The following is a 13,379-nucleotide window of genomic DNA, read 5'->3' on the forward strand; positions in this document are numbered from 1 at the left end:
AGTGTATCTGCTTAAATTCTGTACTTTTTCTGCTAGTCTGATGTTACTCACCACTTGTGTAGTCTACTGGCTCCCACTTCAAAGTCACAGACTGGCCTCCGTGTTCTCTCCCTAATCCATATTTCCCCCTCTGAACTTTCATTCAGCTGTCTTAGTGCTCTTCTCAATAGCATGCTGCTGGGCATGTCACAGATGTCTCCAATATGTCTTTAAAAACTTAAAACCCTTCTCTGTAAAAATGTGCTCTGCCACTTCTACCATTATGCCAAGGGTCACATGCAGTTTTTCCAAACATTTAGACTGAGCTGAAGAAATTTCACATAAACATTTCTGAAACAGAGATAAATCTCAGAACAGACTAAAATCTTAGCTCGTTTTAAATATCCAATTTATATTTAGGTAAAGTTCTAAGATTTTGCTAAAGAAAATCACTCAGGTTAAATATGGACACCTGAGGACTAAAGTAATACTGTGTTAGCCTTACTTCAGCCCATCATGGCCATTCTCTGCAAACCAAGGGAAAACATTTTATTCAAAGCCAGTTGGTACAGGACAGAGTTTTGCAATGTACCTGATGACAGTGCAACAGATACACAATGACAGCTGCAATATTCACTAGAAGAATTTCTTCCTCCCTCCTCCCAGTCTTTAGGTGGGATAAAGCTGGATTTTTCTATGCACAAACTGGAGTCTCTCAAGTCACACTGCTTGTTTAGTTACCACTTGTATAGTTAACACAAATTCCTCTCAATTTACACAGAGACTAAAAGCTAAATCTAGATTAGCAATAGTTTGCTAATTTAAAACAACTTCCAAGACAATAATTTATAATTTAATACCTTCTTACAAAGGCAAAAAAAAAAAAAAAAAAAAAAACTTCATGCTGTTACGCATTATTTGGTCCAAATAAGAAAATCATGTGCTATGATTACATTTTAAAGTGCTGCCCCAATTTCAAATCTGATTTTTGTAGAGATTTACATGCAAGAGCGCTTTTTAAGGATAACTGATATGTCAGAGCTCAAAAAATTCTCTGAGGAAAATTACTTCCAGCCTGTCAATGCAAGTTGCTATGGCAACAGCCACACTGACTGCCAATGCTCTGCCCTCCATGATGAATAAAGTGCAAGAAAAACCAGAAGATATTACAATGAAAGCCCTTGTACTTTGAGTCTTCCTGCAAAAGGAAACCAAAGGACTGCCTAGCACATTAAGGTCTTAAGTCCAGGTATCACTTAAGTCCTCACGTATCATGTTCTAGAAATGCACTGACTCAGCTTCGCAACTTGAATATTCTCTGCATTATAGACAGGAAAGGGACTGAGACTGTGCTTTTAGTACCCGAGGGTAAGGAGTGTTGCCCATGTGGGGCTACAGCTGAAAACAGGACTAGAAGAGACTGCAGGGAAAAGGTCACCGCGAAGAAAAGATGGAGTCTACCATTAAGAGTAAAAATAGATGCACTTCAAACGAAGCACAAGTGGTTGAATGTGTCTAGGGAGCAAACAGCTCCATCTAGAGTTTAACAAGCAAGGGCTATGAAATTTTACATGTAGAAAGTTCAGGACCGATTAAAAATACCTTTTAAGATGGTCAGCACGATTTCTCAGTTAACACCAAAGTAGCTGCTAAATGTTTCTTTTAATTTAGAAGTCACTTATCCCTAGAAACTAAAAGATATTTTCATTAAAAACAGACTGAAAACAGATCACGGAACAGAAATAGCAAAGAAATCAAGAACTGCACACTCATACCTTACTCTTTATTTCAATTAAATTAAAAATGTGAAATCCTACCCTTGGGCAATTCAGAGTAAATTCCACTAGTTTCCAGTGCGATCTCACCATAGAGCACAACAAAGAAATTAGCCTGCCCACACTGAATTCAGCAAAAACATTTATATCCCCACTCAACACCAAGTGAATAGACCAATATGGAATGAAACTTGTTGCATGTGAACACTCCTCATGCCCCAACCCTCCGCATTCGTGCCATCTTCCACTTATTTTTGCAAAGTCACAACATCCCTGCTGAGCTGTTACGTGTTCCAGGGCAAACTCTGGTTTGCACATCATTTTCACAATTTATCATAATCATTCTGTCTGCAGTGAAACAATTACTTTTATGATTCAGGACAAAATCCAGGCTGCAGCACATTGCCTAAGAAACAACAGCAGGCTCAGATAAAGGTCTGTTAGCTTCTCTGGCAGGATGAGAAGAAACCAAGCCGTGCATTAGCAAACCCTACTCTGCATGCAGAAGGAAGGCTGCCATCACCAGGCACCTGCAGCAGCAGATACACCGATTCTGGCTTCCTTCCCACATCTAGTTTTGCAGTTCTAACACACAACATTGTATTTGGCTCCTTACCTTTAAAAAAGGCAGGATTTCTTTCTTACAATTAATAAAGATCAGCCACATTTGTATTCAGCTGACAATAAACCCACCAACCAAAGGGCCAAGTCAGCCCCTGCAGTCAAGTTCACCTTTTAAAGAATGTGTTTTAGGTAGGCTTCCCCAGCACAGAACCAACATACCAGTGTCACTGCTGCCAGGGGACTCTTGCCTTCCCTGTGCTGTCAGCCCCTTTCTTGCACATTATTTGGTCTATAAAACCACACGTGTAACCTCCTTCATGAAACACGTTTTACAAAACGTCGGACACATTTTTATAGAGAAAACTGACCACATGTAAAGGAGTACCAAAACAGCAAAGTTGAACTCTCAACCTCCAGCAGCAGGTTCCCAATACCTGCAGGTGTTGTGCACTTCCTACCACTTACCCGTACAAATAATCTTCAAAACACATCTTCCCTGACATGCTCTTTTTCCTATCCACTTCATGCTTGTTCTGCTTCACATCCTCCATCTCAGGCTTTTAAATAGATCCCCAGGACTGCCCTCAGTTCCTCCCAGACCATATTTTACTTCATGGCCTGCATAAAAACCATGCAGAGACCGGTTTGAGCCTGTGCTGAATGTTTCCTAACTGCGCCTCAGAATTCAAGGAGCAGCACCAAACAGAATAAGAAGGGTCAGAAAATCAGGAACAAAGGACAGCTGCTGGAGAACAGTTGGGTTTGAGGTCTGCTGCATTTCTGCCCCAGCACAAAGGCATGCCCTGGTCTCCAAGTGCCTCATTGTGTTTTTCCCCATGTATTTATGCTTTCCTTTTATTTTCCTCTCGAGCTCTTATCCTTCTTCTCTCCTCCCTTCTTGCTATTTCTACCTTCTTGCACTAAGATCATCCCTAATCTCTCTATAATCTATGTCCTTGTTTCTTTTTATAGTACCATGAAAAAATAAACAGTTTATGACAGACCAAAGCACTCCTCTTTCCTCCCCCTACAAGCAATACTAACATGTAAGCATCGGTGAACGACAGTCAAATCATTTTACTACTGTTAACATGTGAGCTGTGGAAGTGCTGCACCTCTGAAAAATAAATCAGGCAACTTTGTACCTAAAAGTTTAATGAGGAAACGTGTACAAGTGTGAAAATACCTGTCCCAGAGACACACTGAACAAAGCAGACTGCCAAGATATTTATAAGATAACACATGTTCCAATACGTAAATTAGGAAACTGTCTTGAAATACCCCACAGCATTGATTGAGGTACTGGATTCCCCCAAAGTGTTCTTTTAACATGAAGGTCTCCCAGTTTGTAAGAATCACACACACACACACACACACACACACACAGTCCCTTAAGTTCTGAAGAGCCGAAAAACAACACTAAAGAGACCTTGCATAGGAAGTTAGTGCCAGATTTTCCCCCTGGTTATTGATCTCAGTGCTAACAGAAACATTTTTATGATTAATTTATATCAATTATCCAGAGCAATAGCTAACCTCATTTTATTCTCATTTAATATTCCATTTTAAATAACCCTTGCATCTAGGGAACTAAGTATTACCAATTCCTTGAAAGCATGCTATGCACTTTGAAAAACATTCTTCAAGAACTCAAAACATCTATCTTATTTTGATTTTCTATTGCCACGTAGTGCAAGAGAAAGAAAAGCCTCACAGAACAGCCATTCACATGCACGTGCAGAGGAAGGAGTTGTAAGTCAACTAATTTATTACCAAAAATGAAATCACCATCTTTCCTTTTCTACGTATCAGAGCCCACACAGGGAGCAAGCAAAATTTCTCCTACAGCATTTTACTCCAGGAAATTTAGTAGTCTGCATTTCAACGTGTACTTTGAAATTGCACTTTTATCTCAGTATTGAAACATTCACTCCCATATCAAAGCAAAATACAGATTTCCAAGTGAAGAAACAACATCTGAAAGTAACTTTTTATTTGCTCTGAATATCACAAACAATGTGCATCAAAAGCTTCAACATCACTGTCACAGCTCACTGTCCCAGTCAAGCTGGCTGACCCTATTTGAAGTGGTTTAACAAAGAAAAATGAAAGCTTCCCTTCCCTTCAGAATAGCCATTATGTTGCCTCATCTTTGAGAACAAGCCTGGTCTCGTTAGTCTAATTTTGCAGCTCTGCAAGAAGATCTCATGTTACACATACAAACCTTCTGGTGTAGGAGCAAGCAGGGTTTCCTTTAAAAGCACAAATAACAATGGAGAGAATGGGAGAACACTGCAGCAAGCCTAGTTTCGTGCAAATAAAGCCACACGTCAGCAGTTACGCCGTGCTCTGCATGGAAGTGCTGAATAGAGCGAGGCAGCCCACTTCACAAGTACTCTTCAACAAGACCTCCTCTGAACACAAACCAAATCACGGTACTTCACGCTCCTCCTCGGAGTTACAGATTTACTACAGATGGCAACTATACACTAACTTTTCAAATCCCTAAAGATTAAATGCAACGTATTAACTGCTGTAACCCACACAATAAGAATTCACTTCAGAAACAACTAACGTATCTCTGGCTTCGCTTTGCAGTCCAACAAAAGCTGTCCAATATCAAGCTCAAGAGCCAAGAAAATAACTGCTACAGCTATTTCAGTCGCATTAGATAACCATATACAAGTTTCTTTATCAAAAGGAGCGACGCCATTTTCCTTTTACAAAGCCAACAGCTTCATTTTGAGCTTTGAAGCAAGTCGTGTACTGGAAAGCACTGACAGAATTTGCACTGATATTTACCTGCCTGCAATAAAGCCTGCGAAGTCAAGTTTTACTTACCAGCACTTATCCTTTTGTCAGTAGAACAGACCACTGAACAAAACAGCAGAACAAACTTTCTTTTGAAAAAAAGCTCCAAACAATCTCTCTACACATGCAGAAGAAAAACGTGGTTGGGAACGATGGAATTGGTTTTTGTTTTTACAGGTAGCACCCCAAAGGGATGCCTTTAAGCTTTTGGAAACCGGCAATTTAATAAAAAACATCCTCTCTTCTTTTAAAGGCACCAACATATTTCAAAACACACTTCCAGAGAGCAGACAATGCAAACCTTTGCTGTGTATTTATGCTGGTTTTGTTTGTTTTTACAGAAAAACCCATACTTAGAAGTCGGTTTTCTTCAAATTCATTGAAGTAAAAACTGAACAAGTATTTCAAGAAGCTCTTCAGTGTTTCTCTGCAGAGGAACTTCAAGGTTAAACAGACCTGTTCTGTTTATGAACACCTGGTTTTCCCAGGGTTTCAAAAGAGCAATTTTGGAGCAATGCAATGACAAGCTGCACGACCCTAGGAATCAAAGCTGACTGATGCCACAAACTACTGTCAAAGCAAAAAGGCATTTTTTGCAGCTTCAAGAACTTGTGCCCTGAACTCCTCAAATAAAGCCAACACTTGGAAAGCACTACTAAGTTACTGATATAAACAGCTACTTGTTACTTTGGATTAAGAATACTTCTGTAAATCACACTAGTAAGATCAAACAAAACAAAGATACTTACATTGCATTTACTTTATCTTCTGGGCCCTGAACTTGGCCTGTCACTGTTCCTTGGCTGGTGTTTTTAACCCAGCCAACCACTCCTAATTTCCTAGCTTCCTCTTCTGTGTACTGGTATGAAAAGTAATGAAAAAGGACAGTCAGTGTCAGCACATACACCACACGCACACCAATTAAAGCTCCATTTAAGTTCGACATTAGAAACAAAACAAAGAACACCTGACTATGCTCACACTCAGACATCAAGCCAGTCCTGTCAGCCCTACAACTGCAGCAGAAGCAGCAAGAATGACATTTCACATGTTGTGATAAATGCACGACTGAATTCCCACATTCATTTATACACTTCCTAATACTTTTCTCAAAAAAAAACATGCTGCATATGATTCCCCACCCTGCTCATAATGCTCATCCTGCTGCTTGCTTTATCATTTGCACATGCATATAGATCTGATAGTGCAAGCTTTTTCATTCATAGAACTGAGACTTGTTCTTTGTTTACAGACTCTTTAACAGCTTTAAACACAACTCTACCAAACCCAGAGCACCTCTTCTACTTACCACCCCTTCTAGGTTACCTATCCCTTTCTATAGCTCCTATCACTGCTCACTTGTCTCCTCAGCAATCAGTCTCTAGGCTCTTTAAACATGTTGCACATGCAAACTTAGAGGTTGTCTCTAGTTTCAGTCTAAATCCTTTCCACCTGACTTTCACCCCTTAAGTTCTATCCTTATCTAAAAACAGCAACAAAATTCAGCAATTTCCAAATACCTTGTTTTTTTAAAAAAAAAGTTCTTATTTTCTTTCATGTACTTATGAAACACATCTGTGTGATCTTCATATACTTGAACCCTGAAATGGCAGAGAACAGAATGGCTGTTCTACAGAAACCCACTAGTTCCATTCCCTGTGGGGCTGTGAAAGAACAGCTAACACTAGCACTTCTTCATTAGGATCCAGTTTACTTTAAGATGCTTCCTCCATTTTGCTTTTTACATGTTCGGTGACAAGATATGTAGCACATGTACTCTTGAGGCATTTATTCCAAATGCCAACAGCCAAACTTCAGGTCATATAACTACATTGCAAAATAGGAAAATGTGGAGGTAATTTAGGCAACAGAATGGTGCTGATACTTATTTAAAGTATTTTAAAAGTTAATTACAAGCAGCTTCGCCCTACCAAGCTGTCCAAGAGCATGGGAATGCAGCTGACAAGGTGTTTCTCAATACTGATGGTTAGCTCAGAACTGACACTGTATGCATTCACATGACTGCAGGTCAGCTCAAAACAAGTCAGAACAAGCTTGCACCTGCTTACCACATGATGTATAGGAACACTTCCCACTTTGTAGAGCACAACTAAAGATGTATCATGCTGCAATCCTTTATCACTTGCAATTCTGAGCTATTTCACAATATATAAGCGATGCTGAAAAAGCTTTTAGGTCTAATATTAAATACAGCTCACTGTGCTCCAACAAAACTTTGGAAAAATGCATCTCTTGTTTCTTGAGTTGCTACTCAAGCATGCAGCTCAGATGAGGAAAACTTTGGCTGGGACACCAGTCAGGGAAACTGTATCGCTCGGCTACAAGGGAACATAAGCTTCCTTAAATAGTGGCACTGTAAATGCAATTAATAATTTCAACTGGAATGCACGGCTTCAGAAGCCAGCATTCAGCACTTCTGAATTAACCTTTCTAAAGATCTGTACACCTGTCTATATTGCATGTCTGTTGTCTATCTGCATGTCTATCTTGTGGCTGTTACAACACAAAGCAGGCAGTCTTTAGAAATCATGCAAACAACGCATCAATAAGCTTCTAAAAATATCTTTAATAATACATTTATTTAAAAAAAAAAAAGTCCTCTTTTAAACACATTACTTAACTTAGCCCTCAAGCCACCAAGTGGACGTGTTTATAGCCAGATGAGCTGCCCTATTTTTAGCACTGGAAACGCTACACCGCAAGGTACGACTGGTAAATCAGACATTGCCTTACCATCCTGAAACAAACACCTAGAAAAGAAAGAAAAACAGCATGAAATTACTTCAAACAGCACCGTTCCTAAAGAAAAAACCCAGCTGTGGAAGTTTACTACGAACTGCACAGGGGCGCATCCTGAGGGAAACTGACCCCGAGCGCAGGCTGCGCGACCATTTTCACTAACGGAGCTGGCGGCGGTTTCTCAAATGAAAACAGAGTCTGGGAACTGCCCTGACCTCACACCCGGCAAAACTGCCGCCAGCACGCTGACAGAAAACGCGGGCCTGACCGCAGGTAAAGACAAGGCCTTTCGGCACAGCACCTCGCGGAGCACGACCGGCCTTCCGGCGAGGCACACAGCCACCCTCCTCCCCTCACGAGGGGCCGCGAGCCCCCCAGCCCACCCGGCTTGGAGCCGACGCCTCGGCGCCGCCCGCCCCGCGCGCATGCGCACAGTCAGGGATCGCCGCTTGTGCAGCGCGCCCTTGGCGCCGCCTCAGCCGGCGCGCAGCCTGCCGTTACCTTGCACTCGTCCGAACACTTCGTAATCCACCGACTTGAGCGCGCCGGAGGCCTTCGTCAGCGCAGACATGGCGGCCGTGCGGACGGAGTGCCGCTGCCGTGCGGCAAGCGCTCCGCGGGCCGAAACCGAGCCGGGCCGCCGAGTCCCGTCAGCGAGCGGCGCGCGGACGGCAGCGCGCGAGGCTCAAGATTCCGGAGCGCGATCGCCTAACGGCGAGGCGCCGCGCGGGCCGTGCCCTGTGTGTGGCGTTCACGGGGCTCCGCGCCGAGCGACGGAACGGCGCTCGCCTGTCGTGTGCCAGCTGAGGCAACTCGGCGACCTCTTGCCAAGAGTGACTGCGATAGAAATCAAATCGTCGTTCTGCTGGCTCTCCCCTTCAGGCAACCCCCCCACTCGGAGTAACGCATCACAGCCCGAGTCGTTCACGCGTTCTGATGTAAAGACTGCAGGGGAATTGCAAGCAGACCAACACTGCAGAAAGCGCTTTCCAGTCGCACCAGCACTGCTGGAAGCGGGAACGCAACCGACAGTTCCATCGTTCGCCTTAACGTTCTAACACGTTAAATCACGTCTTCTGCCTCTACTGCAGTCCTACGTTCTGCTACCGTAGAATCGGCACCATTTTGGTTTTCAATAGGATGATGCTACAGAAAGCCATCAAGGCGGAGCGGGCTGCGGTAGGGACGGAAAATCTGTGGTCATTTGCTGCCATCTATCGGCAATAATGAGCAAGAACGGGTCGAAACCAAAACGGTGTCCTGTCGAAAATACAAAGCGTTGCAACTCAGACCTTGAAACTAGGGTTAATGATGGTACTGAGGGCTAGATCTGCAGGTGCAAAATGCAACGGCAACCTTTGTTTTATCACGGGGTTGAAAAAGAAAAAGCAATCCTGCCTCTCAAATAAGTTTTCTTGTTGTCTTGTGTGCTCTTATCTATTTTAGCACAACTTCAAGCTGGAAATGCATCTTGTGAGCATCTCTGAACCAGGAAGTTCTCATCTGCTGCCCTCCTCCTCCCATCTTCCTCACCACAAGAAGCCAGTTCAATATTTTTTCTCCAATTTTCCATTCATTCACTAGATGACATCGTGCTTCTCGTCATCTCGTAACAACACAAAACAGAAAGACATCACATGCAGCCCCAAGAACACCAAAAGACAGTACCATGAAACCCCAAGTATTTTAGGGTCTAAGTTGCCAGTATCAGTAATCAAACAATATTCAAATACATTACTTAGCAAAAGAGCTTTAACGTATATCATCTAGAAATTTAGATTGTGTGAAGTCAGTGAAGTTCTGCTTCATTGGTGACCTTTTCTTATTAAAGCAAAGCAGCAACTGTAATTAATACCTGGAAGACAAATTCCTGTTGTGATCACTATGTCACCAATATACACAGGTCACTGTTAGGCTCACAGCAGTTTCTTTCATAAGATTCATCTTTTATTTGTCCCTATTCCCTTCACTGTAAGCTTTCTTCTTTTGATCATCACATAACCTTATTAATTCGAATTCATATTAGTTTGCTTTTATTCTTGTCTCTTTCAGAGTACATTATTTTCATTTGTATTCTCCTTTCTGATATTCAGATTGAATTCCACTCCCAGCACAGTAGCACCTGAGAACATTTATTACTCCAACTTGTTTGCTTATGAAGGATTTTTTTGTTCTGAAAGCCAAGAAGGTTGCTTTACTCAGTAAACTTGTTGCATTTGGGGAAAAAAAAAAAAACAAAACGTTCTAGAAAAGGCTATCTTCATCATCAAGTCATTTTTTTCTACTCTAAACACCAAGCCTCTGGAAATTCCTCCTAGTGCTTGATTCAATCACAGTAAGCTTCTTTCACTGGCCAGTTTCTAGTCACCGCATGGAAGAAAGGATAGAGAAGAGAATCATTGTTAGAAAACACCAGAATATGTAATGGTGCTATTAGAACAATGCATCAAGAAACAGAACAAGTAGGGCAGAGCAAGGAACTGAAACAGATACCAGTACTTACAGGTGCACTCCCACAGCACTTGAACAGGGTAGGCAGGAACACCAAAAGCCATCAGTACCCCCATACGCCATAATCTTAAATAGCAACCACCAAAAATCAAAAAACAAAAAAATAAGATTATGATACAAAGCCAACTTATAGTTAACCAACAAGGCCAGAGACCCAGCCCTGCAGCTCAAAGCAAATGCAGGTGCTCAGTTCTGAGCCTAAATGGAGCCTCATGACTGAGGAGCAGAGGTCCCAGATGGAGCTCACCAGGACAATTAGACCTACTGATGTCCTCTGGGCCCTGACACTGACCACCATCAGTTGCAATCTTTGTGATAAAAGGATTTTACACTTAGATAGATTTCATGTTAGTTAATAAGATTATTCTGAAAGCTGCAGCTTTGTTAGTTATGTTCTTTGTCCACTTCCTGTTCAGAATAGGTGGAAAACCATTAAAACTTTCTTAAACAATTTCTCCTGCTTTCTTTCTATGTGGCTGTCTGTGATACGACACCATCACATCCACTGGATGTTTCCTACTCCCAGAATTACTCTTTGGTGTTCATGTCAATATTCTGTAAGCTGCATAACCTCCCATGTTGCTGTCTTCATTTATCCTTCATCCTCTAGCTGTCTTATATTTTCCTGCACCATTTTTATGTATTACGGCTCCTTCTCAAACCTGTCTGTGATTGAAATTCTGCTCTATGTTCCATAGAGCTTTTTGCACCAACCATTAACTTTCCTGACTTTTCTTCAGAGTTCACCCCTCTCTCTGCCATTGGCTATCTGAAGTTTTTATCTATTGTTTTCTCTAGATTATTTAATCATTTATGCAATTTTATTTCACCACTGTTTACCTGAGGCAAAGTCTAAACCTGACTCACTTACAAACGGCTCCCAGCTGATTCTGATGAGTGCTTTCCCAAAGGATATTGAAAGCTCTGTATAAAAGAAGCTCCCACTCGCTGGCTTCTGCTGGTGTTTGGAGAATAATGAGTGCTCAGGAAAAGGGCTTCAAGCTGTGTAAGTTAGGGTATGTGTTCAAGTTTTAATGTGATTTATGTCAAATATATGTAGTCTGTCTTTTAAAGCATTATTCTCTTCTTTGCTTTCTTAGTAAAAAGCTAAGTTAGTTTTCTTTTTCAGTAGTTTTTTGTTTCCCTCATTACTTTACTTCCCCCCCTAAGTTATATTCACTCTGGAAGTTTAATTTCTTAACAAAGTTAATAGGAGTTTTGCTTTTGCAGGCTTCACGTTGTTCGAGACCCTTTGGGAGTCTTTATTTTGTTTACAATGTGTCAGTAGAACAAAATGTGTGAAGGCCTAATCCTGAATGCTTACAAAGGAAGAGACAACCTTCTCCTGCACTTTCCTTCCAATGGAGTGGCTAACTGTTTAAATACTGCAGGTGAGATTTCAAAGCCTAGATGACATGACAGGCCTCTGGGGGTTCTTGCAGAACCTTTGTTTGCCTTGTTCTGCATTAAATGTATTGATAGCATTTAGTTGTAGAACTAATAAAGTGTTAAAAATGCATAAATAATTACAGGATATCTTTCAGTCTCTAAGCATTAGCTCAAAGCAAGACGGGGGTCCTGACCAACAAGGGCTTCAACAATACTGGCCACCAGTCCTACTGGGCACATTTAGAAGAAACTTAAAAAGGGAGCATAATGCATGTGGAAGAAGCAACTGAAGTAAAGATCTAGGCTTTGTGTGCTCCTTCTTGTTTTCTTCTTCTGCAGTGCAGCTCTTAGGGTGGGAGCATTGTCACCAGAGGGAAAAATTACACTTGAGCAAGCTTAAGCTCTGATGCTGAGTTAATAACACTTGAAGTATTTCTACATTCATACAAACACTCCTGATGCAACTTCCCCATCTGCTTACTTCTTCTGGCCAAGCTTAAGCACTCTGTACAAAACCACAGAAGAAGGGGCTTCTGCTGGGAGATGGCATCTGGGTGTGAAATTAGCAAGCCAAAAATGTAAAGTAGTGCTGTGCAAAACTCTCACGTTGAAACACAACGTGAAAGCTTTCCTTTAGCTGTACCATAAGTTTAAAAAAGAAATTAAAACTGCCGAACTTGAGATTCGGGAAGCTAGATTTAAAGTCCTTGAGGTCAAATTTGCAATAAACCCATAGCACAGTCAGGTGGGCTGGTTGCAGCCACCTGTTTCCTGATCCATTTGTAATGAGAGCCCCAATAGGTCTGTGTGGGAGGACCTCCACCCCTGTGCAGTGGCCCATTTAAGCAAGGGAAGTGTTATGCAGGGGAAGAACCGTGTCTGTGCTGATCTAATTATAGGAGTGCAGCCAAATTTTGTGTTTACTGGACTAAAATTTGTCCCTCGTTTGCTCTAAAATCGTAAGCTATTTACATAAAGTAATACAAGTTCTAGAGTGACAGAACTGTAAGCTCGTTATCTGAGTACGGTGAGATGGTGCTGTGCAAATGTTGTGATACTCTGCTTTTTCCAAGCAGTTGCTGGGAGATTCTTCATGTAGAACTGTGCTAAGTATTAAATGCCATGGAAGGCTGCTGCTTTATTAAAGCTCTTACTCACTATGCCTTCATTCTTTCTAGGGCATGAGTGTCCAAGCTTGTGGCTTGCCTGGGCCACACTGAGAAAAGAGGAATTGTCTTGTGCTGTATATACATATGTTGCTCCAAAGGTAATGCCTCCTATTTATTTCCATGGTAAATACAACTGATACAAAGAGCACAATAACAATATTTGATAGAGCAAATTCTCAGCTACAAAACGCTATTTTCCAACGTAGTCTGCACCATTAGCTGTGCATTTTTGCCAGCAATTAACAACCACCTCTGTTGCCATACTCATAACAATCTGCAGCAGCAAAGGTGACTCTCTGCTGAAATGCACCAGCCTCTGCCTCACTGTGCTGACCAAAGGCAGCTCTCTCAGCCAGCCCTGGGATGCCAGGTGTGCTGTCCCTCCCCAGCCCTGAGGCCCTGGGCTCTCACCCCATATGGC

General features: G+C 41.9%; 1 protein-coding gene across 1 annotated transcript in view; it reads right to left on the minus strand.

Moving 5' to 3' along the window:
* The window catches only part of ACYP2 (acylphosphatase 2), a gene marked incomplete at both ends in the record, with an annotated part of 46,356 nt that extends 37,896 nt beyond the window's left edge, over positions 1-8,460 (minus strand). Inside the window, 3 exons of the mRNA XM_079550047.1 lie at positions 5,879-5,988; positions 7,884-7,900; positions 8,391-8,460. Coding sequence (XP_079406173.1) covers positions 5,879-5,988; positions 7,884-7,900; positions 8,391-8,460 — 197 coding nt within the window. The remainder of the gene's footprint in view (positions 1-5,878; positions 5,989-7,883; positions 7,901-8,390) is intronic.
* Between the last annotated feature and the right edge of the window lie 4,919 nt (positions 8,461-13,379).

Source organism: Tetrao urogallus (assembly GCF_951394365.1).
Source record: "Tetrao urogallus genome assembly, chromosome: 2".
NCBI classification, from domain to species: Eukaryota; Metazoa; Chordata; class Aves; order Galliformes; family Phasianidae; genus Tetrao; species Tetrao urogallus.